The sequence below is a fragment of the Larus michahellis genome, chromosome 8, assembly GCF_964199755.1.
Source record: "Larus michahellis chromosome 8, bLarMic1.1, whole genome shotgun sequence".
NCBI classification, from domain to species: Eukaryota; Metazoa; Chordata; class Aves; order Charadriiformes; family Laridae; genus Larus; species Larus michahellis.
Genome location: NC_133903.1, coordinates 9,537,461 through 9,554,101, shown reverse-complemented (window position 1 = coordinate 9,554,101; position 16,641 = coordinate 9,537,461). Strand labels below are relative to the sequence as shown.

The following is a 16,641-nucleotide window of genomic DNA, read 5'->3' as shown; positions in this document are numbered from 1 at the left end:
CAGATGCTTTACGATCTCATTTTTCTGCATGGGAACGCCATGCGCACATAACCAGCAAGGGACAACACAGTAGCTTTTATAGTATAAAAGCTAATTATAATTAACTGAACTGCGAAAGGCTTGTGCTTACTTATTACGTTGTTCACAGATGCTCTACATTCTAGATAATTTTCATAAAAGGCAAAAGTAAACAATTTGTTTACTGTAACAAAAAAGAAGTTAACATAAAGGCGCCTTTCTTCAATTACAGTTTTATCTGGGGCGTTTTACATCACAGACTAGTGACTTACAAAAAAAGAGTTGCTTATTAGTAATTGTATAAAGTTGGAAAATAAAGACCCTCCTAATCTATTGCCACACCTTCACCACCACAAATTAAACCCAATCCTGCTAATTTTTAGGTTTGTGAATAGCCCACATGACTAACCCAATGAGACCAGTCATGTGAGTAGCAGTTTGGAGGATCTGGCCGTATCTTTGCATAAGGACTCAAATTCCAAACAACTTCATCAAGAGCAGGATTGGGAACTCTATTTATCAATTCAGTCACATCTAGAAAAAGAAAAAAAACGTTTCTTAAGAGAACCATATCTTGTACAGATTTTGTCCAAGGTCTGTAAAATGTGTATTATAATTCATAAATCTCGGTTGTAGCATGATAAACTTTTCAAAAGAAAGCTGTCCTACCATTTATGCCATGGTCATCTTATATGTTTTTACAGTAGAGTTTCATGAAGTATTTTTTAAATTGGTTTTTAAAAGCAAAATTCTGCAGGCAAGTGACGATAATAGGTTTTTTTATTGTTCCAAATGAGGCATCTTCTGGGTAACTATCATTACCTTAAATACTATCTTATTTGATCAAAGCTTTGCTTAAAACAAGCAAAATGTATTTCTAAGTCACTGGACAGCATGCAATATCCACCCCTACCCTACTTGGTTGCTAAGGCCATCTAGTTACTTACAAAATAAAATAAGCAATCCTTAAAACAAGCACATGCTTCCTTTGCCTCAAGGAGGAAAGGGCAGGGGGGAGCTAACATGCTCCTTCACTCATGCATGACAGAAAAACATTGCTTCTGTAAGAGAAGGGCTTTGAAATAAAATCCTATAAGATGATCATGGCAAGAATGGCAATATCTATTTTTTCCATATATATATATATATGCATATATATCTGTGTGCAACACTTAAGGACCGGTCTTGCAGCCTCTGTACCTGTATGTAGACCTACTGGTGTCGATGGGGCTACTCGTGGGAGTACAGGTCTGCAGGACTACGTTCCTAGTTCAGTAGAAATGGAGGTACATGAAGAATCAGGAAGACTCTTGAAAAATAAAAAGCTTGTCTTTCTTTTGCAGTATACAGCAAGTAACTTCCTTCTGTGAAGCTACTAAGCTATTCAGTTATTTGTACATTATATTTTTTTTAGTTTGAAAATATATATTTTTATTACAGCATATGCAAAGTTTAATTGTTATAAGTTTCCTATGCCCTCAAGTAAAAACAATTAGCTTTTAGTATCGAGGAAAGCTAAGATTAACATTGGCCAAACAGTGAGGATACAATGATGTTTTCAATGTCCGATATGTATTAAATGTTAAATAAAGGAATGATTGCTTAAACATAATGAAAAACCATGGCACAAACAATGGGCAATGGGAACCTTTTAAATAACCTGGAGAAAACAAAGATAAAAAGCTTTGAGAAAGTCTGCCTTATATCAACTCAAAAAAGTGGAGGGGAGGAGGAGTAGGGAAGAAACCACCTTTAAAAAACAAAAACAACAACAAACCACCTCCAGCACGGAGATTCTACTAGCTAGGCACTAAAATGCACAACCACATTTAAATGCACAAACAACTGCAGTCAAGGGGACTACTCGTATGAACAGGGACTGGAAAGGGAGGTCTTGACCCTGTCTGCTGCCGCGTTTCTCCTGAAGGGTGGTCAGCACTTCCCACCTCCCACCGCTTTCCTGCTTGGCCAGGTCAGCCCACCAGCCGGGCTGGCGCGGGCAGTACAGCGCGTTGCCATTCATCCACTATCACAACAAACTCCTGGCAAACTCGAGGCACGCTCTCTCCCCAGATAAGTCTTCGCAAAATTACATCCCTCCAGAGTTTCACTGAATGGCTTTGCCTGTAGGAGACAGGAGAGCACGCGGCTCTTCGCTCGTGCCTGGGGGAGGCTGGAATAACGGGGAATCGATGCCAGGCGGCCGAGGAGAGCTGCCTCTCTGCTGGACCTGAGCTTTGGCTCTGCCTCGAGAAGCTCCATAACTCACATGAAACATACATAGACCCTTCATCCCTCCACAACTGCATTTCCTACACCAGCTTTTGAAGAGAAGAGTATCAGCCTACAGTGTAATGGAAATTTAGTTGCCACGGCACGATGATGCCAGACTACACATGATGCTACGTGACTCTACAGTACAGCTCGGTAATGAAGCAAACAGTACTTTTCATGATGTTTGAAATGAAGGGAAAAAGAGCAAAACGGAAAGAAATCCTGCATGTTTTCACACTGTAGTGGCAACCTCTTGTGGCAACGTGAATTAAGTTTAGGTGAGAGGAGGGTATTTTGCAAGCAACTGGCAACCAACAAGAACAGGCTTGCCTCGCACACTAGTTACAGACAAGAGAATATCTTACATTTCAGAATACAATATTCCCCCTCTTCCAATTTAAGGTGTGCCTACTTCTGTTTTAAATTAGATTCAACTTCAGTTTTACAATTTTGTTTTTGCAGTTATCAGTTCCACGGTGTTCACATTTAGACAAAATCCTCTGTAGGATTTCGAAAGCTCCTGGATGTTGTGTTGCTTTGTTCTGGTACTGTTACGGATTCCTCCCTCAAAGACACACTGCCAGGGAACAACATCTGCAACAAGGATTCTTATTCTCTACAGCCTACAGCCTTTCACCAGAGGTGTCGTCCAGTGTAACTTGGCGGAGCAGTTGGTATCTGGAAATAAGGAGGATAAACTCATGACTGAGAGATCTAGTCTGTTCAAAAATTAGCATTATCATGCTACATGTACGTAACAGCCTTCCAGACAGTAGTTCCAGAGCAAAATGGTACAAAGAAACTCATCTTCCACCCATTTACCTCTCTGTAATAAACCATGACTATACATACACATTAATCTCTCATTTTACTATCTGATGTTCTCCATTAAGCTTTGTATCTACCTCAAAACAAAGCAAAACAAACAAACAAAACAAACCAAAACCCAAAACAAATTCTCTAGCTCCTCATCCTTAAATTGCCTTTTCCTGAGCTGCATATTCTTGTATCAGAAAACATAGGCACAGATGGATCCAAGCATCAGGAAGATGCTATTCGTTACTGACAGCAAAGCACAAGCCTTTTCATTTCATTCACGTTGATACATTTCCCACTGTCTTACCCACACAGGAGAATCCTTGTATCTAGTCCCTCTTGTTCACTAAAAATGAACCAAAACCTTACTTATTCAAAAAAAAAAACAAAAAAACCAAAAAAACCCAGAAAAAAAAGAAAGACACCTGCAATCAGTTCACGTTGCTTGGTTTTAAATGTAGAGGTTGAGTTATGGAACCAGCTCATGATTCAAAATAAAGAAAACCCAACTCACATGAGTATAAACTGGCTCATGGGTAGCTTTTTAAGAAGCATGTAGGTATGCATGAAAAATATGGGGATGAAAATTCTTCTTTTTCAGCAATATGCCTGCTATATTAAATGTCTTCAAGTGCAAATTACACATCATGTGAAAAACATTTAGAAAGTCTGTTTGGCATCAGATCACTAAGCCACTCATCCAACAGCCAGGCTGCAGAAAAACAGGTCTTTCAAAGAATGGCACGCCAAACTAGTGTCTAAGAAAGAAAAATCAGTGCTATTAACATTAAAATATTCTGTAGTCCTCTTTTATGCATCCCTTTCCCAGAGATGTACGCATCTGTAACTTACAAAGAATTACGTACATTTTAAAAGAAATTGGAAGATACGCGAGAAACCACCACTGTCTGGTCTGCAACAGTGATTCTTATTTAAAGTAATGTACTGGCCTGTAAACATTTGTGCGACTCGCATCATCTTGAAAAATAATCAGGTTAGAAATTGTGTCACTTAATAGTTATGCTAAATACCTTAACATAAATTTAATTTGAAAGGGCCACTGAATATGTAGTGTCACCAAAGAACTTGGTTCACTCAAGCTACACTGCAAAATGTGAACGGCCAGGCAAAGAAATGCAAAATACTTTGTAATTACATCTTTTCTAGAGGGAAGGGAAGCATTACATGCATACTTGCTGCTCGAATTCTCATTTATAGCTTTTCCCCCTGCTGCGAATAAGCTAAAAGCAGGTTTTTCAATTAGTAGTGGTTGTCTGTATCAGTGCATATCAAAGCTTTCTTAAATCATCACATTTTGATACTTACAGTCCCACCATTTAGCACAACTGCCATCTCAGTTGGCTGATACACATTGCTTCTAAAAGGAGCACTAGGTCGGCTTCCCAAACTGCCATTTCGGAATCCTGCCGTTCTTAGCGCTGTGTTTGGAAAAGAGAGATCGTTCTTAGGAACACAGTTAATGCTGTGCGTGTCCTCTGAAATCATAAAAGTATCTTGCTTCCAGTTTAGTTATTGGGAACTTTGCCATTGATTTTAACTTTCATGCTGCCATACCAGTTTTCATATTGCTTTTGAACAGCAGTTTTTCTTATATAGTTGGGGATGGATCTCAGAAGAATCAGTTTTACATAAAATTAGCTGTTTGCTGTAGAATGGGAAAACAATTATTGGAACCAAATTTTGGAAGTTTGCTTAGTCCCATTTCAGTAAGAGCTAAATGTCTTCAATCACCAAGGCTTTCATGTGTCTTGCACAACATATTTTGCAAAGTGCTTACTGTATCGGTCTGGATACTGTGGGGTTAAGTAAACTGATATTACATTTTGCTTTCTATCAAATTCAGAGGACAGGGATCCAAAACATTGCTCGAGCCAGTAAGCAAGCTCACAACCCCCCTGAGCATTACTTCAGCATGACTAGCGTATAAGGATTTTCCAGATGTTTCAGATTATAATTACTCTGAGAAACTAGAAATATGAAATACATATTGCTTTCAAATAGCTTAAACATGGCAAAGGACTGAAGCAAAAGAGAAGATACTGATTGTCCCTCTGAACGTTTATACCAGAAGTACATCAGCCTCACCATTAATTTTAGCACAAGTTTGGATTCAAGATGTGTATTCTGAATGAGACATATCCACAGTTAGGGATATGCTGCTTTCTCTCTAAACCAGCGTGGGCATTGGCACATACAAACTCTCTTTTTACTTCAGGGGTAAATAGCGGCTCCACTGCATTCAGATGTAGCGAGGGAACAGAGCTCGTTTATCCGTGCGACTTGCGTGGTTACAACGGGCAATACTCTCATGTGAGCTGGTAAATAGAAACCCGCCTAGTTCAGGCACCTGGGGCAAGAATTTCTCTTAGATTTAATTCAAGTTACAATTCTACGCTCGCTGGCTGAAATAGTGAACGAGCTGAAGTTTACAAGAACTACAGCACAGACTTTAATGAGGCCAGGATTTAAAAGAGATGCATTGTGTGGAACAAGATTTAAATGGATGCTACTGCCACGTGCTGTCCTCTCTCCAGTGCTACTCCTCTCTTTGGGAGTGGGGCACACAGATGAAGAACAATATTGAGTTAGCCCAGAAATTGAGAAATGCAGTCCTGCAAATGCTCAGTTGTTGACTTCAGGTACACACAGACCCTCACTTGCTCTACATTTTAAAATCGGGTATTTTTGCAAACACTGGCAGAACAAAAGATGCAAATGCCTAAACTAGAATTACGTGATTTTTATTTTATGTTTAACCATCTCAGGGTCAGTAGTATTCTTTCTTTGCAGTTTGGCTTCTTGTTGTGTGTTAAACGCAAATGATTGCATTGGAATTTGCTAGTGCACATAAAGAAAAAATCTCTTTATAATGCATATTATCCTTAAAATATTTACACGTTTACACAAAATACTTACACAAAATTTCCATGGTCATTTCAAAGTTATCTTAAAGAGACAGTGAATTCAATTGCATATTGCTAAATGTTCCTTCCCTATTATTGCAATAAGTCTAAAATTCTTTTAACATGAGAATCAGAGACAAAGCTTATGGACAAAATACTCATTTGGGATTTTTTTTTTCCCCTCATACCAGTTTTACCATTTTGCCTTGTGTTTTTCCCATTACTGTTAAATACGTCTACTTGCGTAGAGGATGTATAGGTAAAAGAAAAAAAAAATATTGCCAAGAAGATCTGAGCAAATGTCACATCAAACTCTCTTTTTAACACATATTTTACATTTTGTTAACTTTGGGTTTAGGCATTGGCTCCAAGGGTGACTTGTAGTACTAAAAGTTATTAAATGAAATTCAGCGAGTACCAGAGTATTGAGTACCAGAGTATTCAGTGGTACCGGCAGTACCAGACCTGCTTAGGCTTGAGCTTCTTGACAGCTGCAGCACTCTACGTTCCACATCCAGATTTTTCACGTATAAGGCAAATTCTCTTTGCCTTACAGAAGTTGCCCTGCTCGTGTGCACTGCATTTCCAGAGAGCACCGAGAACTCACTCAAGTTGCCTTTTTCCAGGGTTTCTAAGTATTTTACTAACATTTTTACAAGACACGGGTATGAAAATAACTCTGTTAAGTTATCTGTTAAGTAGATATTTCAACTTATCTATCATGTGAATATTAAAATCCCAGATTAGTATGTTGTTTAAATGATGTTTAAGTAACTGACTTGAAAATATTTTTGCTTTATTAATGTGTAATGGTATTCCTGGAATAGAACAGCCCTTGTTGTTACGTATAACTTGGAGCTACATTTTGCTAGGAAAGAGAGAAACCAGGAGAACATGTTTGTTTGAACCCGTACTTGAAAGGTTGTACAGATTCTTAAAATGCTTCTTAAAATCTTCTAAAAAAAGAAAAAAGAGCAAAATTACTAAATTACTTTATACAAGTAGTATTAATGGAAATAACAAGAATTAATGGAAATATGTTTATCCAAGCATGTTTTCTATTTAACGGTAACTACTTACTTTAGTAACTTACTGAAACAAGTATTACAGTCGAGGACCTAAGAGGTGTTTTCTGGTTATCATGTCTTCCAAAATTTTACAAGTAGTAGATCTTACATTCTTAAACATTATTCTTAAGTATAATTGAAGAAAGTACCCTTCCTTTAATTTCTAAACTCTTCATGATGAATTCTTGAACTGAGGTTAATTAAATGAATAAAAGAAGAGAACATACTCTACATACCTGCAGAGAGCCAATTGCTAATAGATTCCAGGTGCTCAGCCACAGCCAAGCACCAGCACAGTGATCTGATGTACATTAACACTTCAGCAGCCATACGTGGGCTCATTATTATTCCCTGTATTCACTTTAAGTCTCTACCGTACCTGTAAGTTTTGTCTCCAAACTCTGGTGTGATAAGTCTGTACCTAAAGAACTGCTGCAAAGGAATAATGAATCTGTTTTGATTTATTAAAAATGCATGTATCTTTCTCCCACATGCCATAGGAATAGGAATGACGTGCATTTATTATGATGAATATTAATAAGGGCATCAGATAAGGAAATCTATTTTGTATTGTACTGCGTAAGATTCAGATAGATTAAAACAGAACACAAATTGCATTATAATAGATACTGTAATGATTTTATAGCTATCATATGTCTATCCATTTCACTAAAAACTTAATCACTGTTTGATTAGATCAAAAAGGAACTTCCATTTCTTTTTATAAAACATATGCATGAATGGAAATAACACGGAGTGAAAGATCCAATTTTGTTCTTAGATCTGCCTCAGTCAGAAATAGCTCCACTGAAGCCACCGCAGTTACCTTACTTCAAAATTAATTTAACAGGGGATGGAGGACAGTAAAAAAAAAAAAGTGCTTTTACAGTCCATCGTGAAGTTGCCTCTGCTGCTCTGAACATTAGTAATAAACAACCATTCTTTTATCTATGCGACTTTTTTGTGTGTTTTACCACCGTACTTGGTAGACACTCAGAGGATCTTCAGTCCTTTCTGTTCAAAGCTTTCATAGTAGGAGACCTTTACATTTTCTGCTAAAACACTTAGAGGGAAAATGCCTTCCTGACCCAACGCTGTGCCAAACAAGAGTGCTGGCTTCCTCCAAGTGCCGGCTACATCCAAAGGAGCTCAAAGATACAGGGAGATGAATAGGAAGGTGAAGTGCCTGGACAACATGCCCCCAGCTGCCTTTTGGGGGCTGCCAAAGCAACGTGGCAACTATTGGCTGGGATAGCAAAGTCCTCTTCTCAACTACAGTGAATAAAAAGCAGTTTGAGCAGTACTGAAATCCTTTATCCAACTGTGGGACAGCACCAGACCACCACCTGCACTACAGAACACCGTCGGGCTCCTGCTTCCCATCGCCGGCCAGATAAGCATCCCTGTGTATTTTCTGATGTGGGTTAAATGTTAGCAATGATTTGGGTCTCTGAAGCTGACAGTTGTTGCTGGCCCTGTCAGTAATTGCTCAAAAACATTTTCATTGCAGATTTTAATGATATATCATCACACGTTCTTCTATGTCACCAAACAGCTATGACAAGGAAAGCAACCGTTACCTTGAAACCTCTGTCTCTGCACACTCTGTTCAGATGTTAAAGCTGTCAGAACAAAGGCTGTCTTTGAACGTGTCTATGTGCCACTTTGCATTTTTTCCCCCACACTGTCACAAAGTGGCACTAAATTCCATTATAATGGAAACATAATTAATAATAATTATTTTGTTGCTGAAGAGGCTGAACATTTTGTAAAATAGAGCACTTATTTGATTTTTGTTTTATTGTGTTTTTGGAAAATATTTATATTAAATGTTGTCAACTGATAATGACAACAAAAATCATTTAAACTATTTTAAAATAGAGGGTATTTTTTCCACAGTGAATTTTTTTTTGCTTTTTCAATGAAAGAACAACATGCAGAAGAATAATTTTAACTAAAGACGTATTTTCTGTATTGCATTTTTTTCATTCCCCCCACCCCCACTGATACCTTAAAGAAAACTGTAAAAGGGAACAATGTGTAGTGTGAAAAATATGGCATTTGTGATGACCCTTGTTTTGAACACCTGAAAAATGTCTCAAACAGATTATTTTCTTGGCTACTACAGAAAATGTACTCCTCTATAGTAAATTCTTACCTGCATTATGCTCGTCCATTGAAAACGCTTTATTTTCCATGTAGCTCCGAGGAAGCTGTATATCTTCCTCAAAAGCAGTTTCACGCATCCTTGGCTGTGAAGTATCAAAATAATTGGGAGTGTTTTCCTGCTGCGATGGAAGGATGGTACAGTGGACCTCTGGGATGGCATGAAAAATAACAAACACCCAACCACTGGACACCAGTGCAATAGCCAGAGTGGGATCACTCCATTTGTCTCTTCTCTTTAGCTCAGCGTTACCAAAGAGGTACATAGTCATCCAGGCTACCCAAATCAGAATGGAAAAAAAAAGTGTTATAATGAGGCATACTCCATTTTTCTTCCATTTCTTAAACTTCCCACAGAGAGTGAAAAGAGAAAATCCCATGGTAAATACCATCAGGAACATAACGTAAATCAAAGCCATAGCAAAATCCATGGGTTCGTAGCTGCAGGCCAACTTGTTATCTCTGACAATTGTCAGTACTAACCATTCGGTTGCAATAATGACCTGAACGAGCATCAGGCAGATTGCCACACCAGCTAGATGCCAGCCAGATGGACTCTTCCCATGTCGAACTAGTCTACGAAGTCTCCAGGCTTGAGCTAGCAAGCACGAGAAGCACAAAGCAAAGATAACTCCCCATAGAAACCTTCGGGCAGAGCACACCGTTTCGTCTTCTTGTATGATGAAAGCAAACGTCAGCCCAAACAGTCCGAGAGTCCCAAAAAGAAAGAGGAAGTGCATTCCCAGGGGGCTTTTCTTCTCCTTGTCCTTGATGAAGGGCAGCCTCACCAGCAAAATCAGCATCAGCAACAGCGTGGTGAGCACCCCTGCCCCCGCAACTGCCTCCACAACTATTCCCCAAATGGCATCCAGGTCGCACAGGTAAACGTACTGGGGGAGAAGATCCAGTCCGCACCCTCTAGACGTACTTGAGTTTTCAGAAGAGCCATAGCTGATCACGAAGAGGAGGAAGAAACCAATGGCTGGGTAGGTTTTCATTTTTCTGTCTGAGACAACAAAATATTTGTTTGTTTAGCTACAGTTCGCTTTGGAGGATTTCGCAGCAATTGGAAGTACAGCTTGTTTCAATGGCCCATGTTTACTGTTGGGTTTTTTTGCAGTGGATTTGCAGCTGGCACAGCCCACCCCCGGTCCCCTTTGCTGCCCTCCCAGAAAGCTGCTTTAGCCTGTTGTACTCAGAATGCAAACTGACTCATTCCTGCGTTTGCACGGATTGGAAACAACATTTCCAAACACTGACCCTGCAAATATCCTAAAACACAACCAGAAAAAATTGTGTATCCTGTTACAAAGGAATACATTATCTACAGTACTTTATTGTTCAAATTCAGGTGCCCAACGAATGTGTAAATTGCACTGGGGCTGATGCAAGTGTATCAGAGTTAGACTGTTTCACTGCCTTGCTCCTCTTACTGGAATAAAGGCAGAGTCATCTTTTCCACCACCACCCCCCTTTCTTTTTTAAAGGTTAGAGCAATCCCAGGAAGACAAACATTGTGCTTTTTTTTGCCTTTTTTTTTTTAAGGAAAATTTTGCTTTCATCTCTGTCAATAGGCAGTTACAATATTCACTCCTTTGATCCTCTTCCAAAGCCCAGGTATTACATTGCACTTCCAAATGGGAGCAGTTGGCTAGAGAAATCCCATATTCTGTGACAATGGTGCACACACGCAGTGTCATCAATCAACTAATCAAAAATAAATGACTCATTGTGCTCCTTAGCAAGTCGAAAGCCATTCAAAGGAAACAAACAACCAAAACCAGAGCATCACTTTCCCCTATCCAGACAGTGAACAATGGCAGACTCTAGGAACACAACACATCCCACGCCACCGTCAAGACCAAAACCCTGGACAAATCCCAACTTAAGTTTTAGGAAGAACACAGGTTAGGTGCTTTACAGAGATGTATGTTACGGCATTTGCTTTTATTAAGCAAAGCAGGGCTGAGGAGGTTGTTAAAAAAGTAACCTTTAAATGAACAGTCCGCTCCAGCGATAGCTGCCCTGTAAGGGCAGACTGAAGTAAACACTCCATGTACCAGCTATGAAACCCGATGCTGTTAACCTTCACTTGCATGAAAACGTTCAGAGTAAGACTTCCATTTGTATGGCATGACCATACGGAAGAAAAGCACCATATAAGCAGGCAATAATGTTAGTCATATACCTCACGTAACGTGTTTAAGATAGAACGTGAGAAGCAGAGAAAGCATCAGTAGCTCTTGTAAGTTAGACAAACAGCCCTAAATGATTACCCATCTAAAGATATTTCATAAACCAGAAATGCATTTAATGAAAACATCAAAGAGTTTAGCGAGGGCTGGAACAATGCAATGTTGTTGTCGCGAACGTGATCAGTCATAACCAATACAAAAACTATTTACACAGACTGTCCAAAAGAGTAGAGTCTCTTACAGCTGAGAATGATGGTTTTCTTCTTGTGCATTACGGTCGTGCAATGATCAAAGTTAAATCTTGAGGACCTCAATCTTCAAACTAATGTTCATTCCCCGTTCACTGAGTAATGACCAATGCCCATTTTCAGCCTCTGCCAGGAGACAGATGATGGGAATTCTGCTATTTCCTATTAGAGGCATCAAGACAGCAAGTGTGCTAGTCTAAATGGGTAATGATTTTATGGTCTTCATTCATACAAGAGACACAAAAGCTTATTACAAAACTTCATCGCAGAAGTGGCAGCTGTGACAAATAATGTGATTTGGGACTGGACAAACAGGAAAAGGGTAATTGATGATCTTTGCCTGCCCATGGAAATTAGAGTATCCTTGCACTGTTGAAAGGGCTACAATGTTCTAACAATGCAATGACCTGCAGCTAATGACTAATGGGTTTTTTCCTACCTAGCTGTAATTTACGGTGAATTGGTAGAATATTTACTTGTTTATATTGGATTTGTATAACAGGTTTCTCAATGACTCTGTCACAACGTTCACGTTAAGAATGCTGACTTTACAGTCAGAAAACTAATCATCAGTGAAATATATTCATTTTTGTATTGAATATGGTTACACTCAATAAAGCTCCTTGCCCTATGAGTACATAATTAACTAGAAGGAAACATTCTGAAGGTAATTTTGCAACTCCTTCTTGGCACAGGCGGTTCCTACTTCAACTAGTGCATTTACTTTTTAGAATACCCAAAACATCCTAAAAAGTGTGAAACGGTTGGTGCCTGCTGATACAAAGGGAGGAAATCCACTAGGATCTACCAAGGCAAGGCAGCAAACCACTGGTACCAATTTCAAGAAGCAGGAGGTCACATGGAAAATTATTCCAAATTCATTTTACGTCTCCCAAACTGGAAACAATAAACAGCCCTTAAGTGAGGATCATGTTGATTTTCCACTCCCCTATCCCTTACAAATTACGATATGCATGTACTAAATTGGTTTCAATACTAGCTTTGTTTATTAGCTACTCTCCAAAGACCTGGGGGGTAATGAATTAAGTGCAAGTATCTCCAGTTCTAAGATTTTTTTTCCAGTTTTCTGGTTACTTTATTCATGTCATGTAACCCTCATGTGATTGAGCTATTCTAGGACAGTCTGTTTCCATGGAGATGGTGCTGCATGGGTAAGCAGTCATATTGTCAGCCCATCATTTGTTTCCTCTTCCTATTTGGAAGTGTTTAGGAGGGGGGAGGGGAGGGTTAATAAATTTTGAGTATTTCCCCCTCCACGAATAAGTAGTTTCTTTTGGAAAGGGGGAATTAATCTGTGACAAAATATATTGAGAATTCAGGCAAAATATATATTCGGAAATGCAGAGATGTTCAACTCCAGAGGAGTTTTCCCAAGTTACTTCCATTTGTGAAATTACTTTTGGGAGAGCTGATGGAGATAAACAGTGGTTCTCTTAGAAAGCTGCTAGACAGCTATAGTATTGACCCAGAAGTCTCTAGGACCGCTGACAGGTATTCTTGACGTGAAATCATATTCCGACCAAATGCCAGTAAGCCTCACTAAACAGCGGATCCCGTCCACACCTAAGCTTGCAAGCAGGGCTTGAAATCTCCAAACGAGGAATCTTTTCGCCACTGCTGCTATCAATATAGCTGTGTTTACAGCCTGTTTGCTATGTATTTCTGCCTCACTAGGTAATAACTGGCAACGTTAATAATCAACCCCTGTGACGCTTCCAGCCAAAATCCTCTTTCTAGCACTGGTACTCAGCACTGAGCTCAGCTGTACAGACAAGGGAAAATACTGCATTAGAACATAACAAGTTTGGCAAGGGAACACCACAACTTTAGCTGAAACCATGTATTCAATAAATTTAAGGGAAAACTAGACAGTCTTTTTGCCAGAAAAGTTGTTTTGGAAAGGATAAGTATATCAATATGGGTTTTTTCATCAAAATAGCGTCTTCCTCAAGCCTGTGCTGTGGGTAGAATGGCAGAGTCCTGCGTCTCTCGAGATTTTGTAGTAAAATTTTCTGTCTGCACGTTATCTCCAGTAATTACCTAAATCAGTTACTGCAGAGGAATAGTATTTTTACCTCTCTATGTCTAGCTTAGCTCTCAGCAAAGTTATGCAACCTCACAGTAGTAACAATAACACCCTTTGACTGGCACTTCACTTCTATTACCAGAGAGCTACAGCAATAGTAATATAGAAACGGCACAGAAACACTCCAGCACAGATATAGTATCCCCCGCACAGCTGAATGGAACCCTTCATACAGAAGGAAATCAACTTGAGATATTTTTTTTTTCCCCAGATCCCCCTCCAAAATTATATTTCATTAAAACTGTTAAGCCAACATAACCTGAACCCAGAGCAATCACGAGCACTTAAAAAAAAAAAAAAAAAAAAAAAAAGCCTTACATATTTCAGGCAAAAGCAGCAAAAAAAATAACAGGACAGCTTGCAAATCCAGTCTTCAATTTTTGGTCCAAAATCTGCTCTCAATAACAAAAGTACTAACTCCGCTGTTTTCAACAGAGTGAAGTCCCCTACATTATCTGGTGTAGAATCACTACAGAATGGCAGACACAAAGCTGCCCCAGCGGGTACGAAGTACAATTACAAGCAACTAAGCAGAAACAGAAAATCTCACAGCTGTCATCAAAAAGTTGTCACAGTTAAAAATCAATGAGGCTTTCAATAACTAAAGTCTTCTGACCAAAGACTGCAAATATCTGGTCAAAAAGATACTGCTGTATGCTGCTAGAGAATAAATACATATAAAGAATAAATAAATGTGACCATGCAAAGATTTAGGGCTAGGCTATTCATGGTTAGGTGTATTATCTGTTCCCCCTTTTAGACTCCTAATGTTAATCAACTGATACAGGAAGATGCATCCAATCACAGCGAAGAAAAACAATCCAGTAAATAAAAGCAATAGTAGCACAAATAGTAACCTGCTCTGCCACACATAGGCAGAAGACTGGTTCACTGTACAATTTCCGAGAGAAAACCACCCCCACCGCGAAGTGTTGTGGAGAGATGCTAGTGAGTGAGGAATTAATCACAGCACGGGATCTCTGCCAGCTCCTTTTGATCAGATCTGAAGAATAAGCTTCAGGACTGATAACAGAGCAGCAACAGCCAAGCCAAGATCTGACTACTGAGGAGACGTATTTCCAGAATAATAATTAATAGTGCAATTGTGCTTTGTATGCAAAAATACAGCAGTGATTTAGACATCCTCTGCATTAGAATAACACACACCATGCTGTACAATACACAGCCTCACAGTTACAGAAAGCAAGACCCCACTCCAAAAGGGACACATAGAAAAAGTACTGTTTTCATTTAGAAATCCTTTGCAATGCTGAATATAATATGAAATGATCGTTCTAATGTTCTAGGTGCTCACAATTCCCTTCGGCCAGGTTCTGTATATCGCCTGTGCCAAGGTACTTCCGACTATAACGCCTGATGTTCATTATACTACTGAGAGCAAACAATGATTTTCTTTTCTTTGCTAATTCTCAGACCGGTTCGATTCATGTCACAGCCCGATGACAGATGGGTTTCCCTTCACCTGCTTTCTCCTGATGCAGCGAGAGAACACCTCGGCACCCACGCTCGCTGCCAGTAAGTACCAAGCGTATCGCTGACAAATAGGTACCCGGTGCCGTGGCGGTGACAACCATCCCCGGTGTTTGGGTTCAGCGGGCAGGAAATCCTGTTAGCCTCGGGATAAACATTAGGTCAGGTGTAAACAAAGGGTTCACCTAAGCGCTAAATCCCATCGCTGCTTGGCTTTGGGGAGAGGTAATATAGAGACGGGGCTTTTTATTAACTACGGAGAAAACCGCTGACGCTGCGCGGCCCTTCCGCGGGGCAGCTCCGCGCCCGCAGCCCCGGCTGGGCTCCCGCCGGCCCCGGCGAGGGGCCAACAACCGGCTCTGCCCCCTCGCCCAGATCCCGTTACCGCTGCCCTTGAGCTCCCGCACCCGGGTGAGCCGGGGAACAGCGCAGCGGGGCCCGGCTTTGCTGCAACTACCCCGCGGAGGAGCGCGGGCTGCGGAGCCCGGCAGCCCTCCTCCTTGCAGCTGCCTCCTCTCCGCTTAATCCGCCTGCAGCCTCCTCCTCCTCCTCCTCCTCCCGTACGATGTCTGTCCCGCTCCAGCCTCCTCTCTTTTGTCCCTTCGCTCATTTCTCTCTCCGGTTTCTTTTTCCAGTCTCTCCCTCCCCCCCCGTCCCCGCTCCTTCCCCATCCTGTCGCCGAACTCCTCTACCCTCTCGGCCAGCCTTCTCCCCTGCTCCAGCCCCCCCCGTCCTGCCCTATATCCCGTCTAATCCCCCTCCCGGACTCCTGCAGCCAGCCTGTTGTCTGCTGCCGGCCACCGGGCTAATTCTGCGGGCAGAGCCGGACGACCGCCTCCATTGTGTGCCGCCGTGCCCCCCCGCCCCCCGGGAACCCCGCGGCTCCGGGGCAGTCCCGCGGAGGGGCCCCGGTCCCCCCCCACCCCACCCCACCCCGGCCGTTCACTCGCCCACTCACCCGGGGCAGCTCTGTCCGCCAGCTCGCTGCAAGTCACATCCCGGCACCGGCGGGGAGCGAGCGCAGCGCCGAGCCCCACCGCGGCGGCTCATGGAGCGCCGGTCCCCGGTGCGGTGCGGTGCGGTGCGCTGCCCGCCGCGCTCTGCGCCCGCCGCGCTCCGGCCCCGCCGCCAGCCCCCTCCCACCGCCCCGCCCCGCCTCGGCTCGGCGGGGCCGGGCTCGGCACCGCACGGTTAACCCCGGGGGCAGCGCACCCCCCCCGGCACCGGGGCGTCCCGGCCCCGCACCCCCGGGGAGAGGGGCATCCGCCCGGCTTGGGGGTGCGCACCCAGCGCCGCCTGTGCAGCCCGGCACGTATGCGCCTCTGGGAGCGTCGA

At 41.7% G+C, this 16,641-nt stretch overlaps 2 protein-coding genes across 3 annotated transcripts in view; one reads left to right on the top strand and one right to left on the bottom strand.

Annotated features, from left to right (window-relative positions):
• IQCK (IQ motif containing K) overlaps window positions 1-16,641 on the top strand; it is a 67,305-nt gene that overhangs the window by 44,248 nt on the left and 6,416 nt on the right. Inside the window, exon 9 of the mRNA XM_074598538.1 lies at window positions 15,250-15,351. Within this exon, the coding sequence (XP_074454639.1) occupies window positions 15,250-15,351 (102 nt within the window). The remainder of the gene's footprint in view (window positions 1-15,249; window positions 15,352-16,641) is intronic.
• Window positions 1,436-16,433, bottom strand: GPRC5B (G protein-coupled receptor class C group 5 member B). 2 transcript variants are annotated; one of them, XM_074598536.1, is made up of 4 exons: window positions 16,265-16,433; window positions 9,258-10,271; window positions 4,435-4,547; window positions 1,436-2,970 (listed from the first exon to the last, which is right to left on the bottom strand). In XM_074598536.1, the coding sequence occupies exons 2-4, from the start codon at window positions 10,261-10,263 to the stop codon at window positions 2,926-2,928; spliced, it is 1,164 nt and encodes a 387-aa protein (XP_074454637.1). In that variant the 5' UTR covers window positions 10,264-10,271; window positions 16,265-16,433; the 3' UTR covers window positions 1,436-2,925. The 2 variants fall into 2 exon arrangements, with proteins under 2 accessions (XP_074454637.1, XP_074454638.1); XM_074598537.1 differs by having other exon boundaries at window positions 9,258-10,267; window positions 16,265-16,429.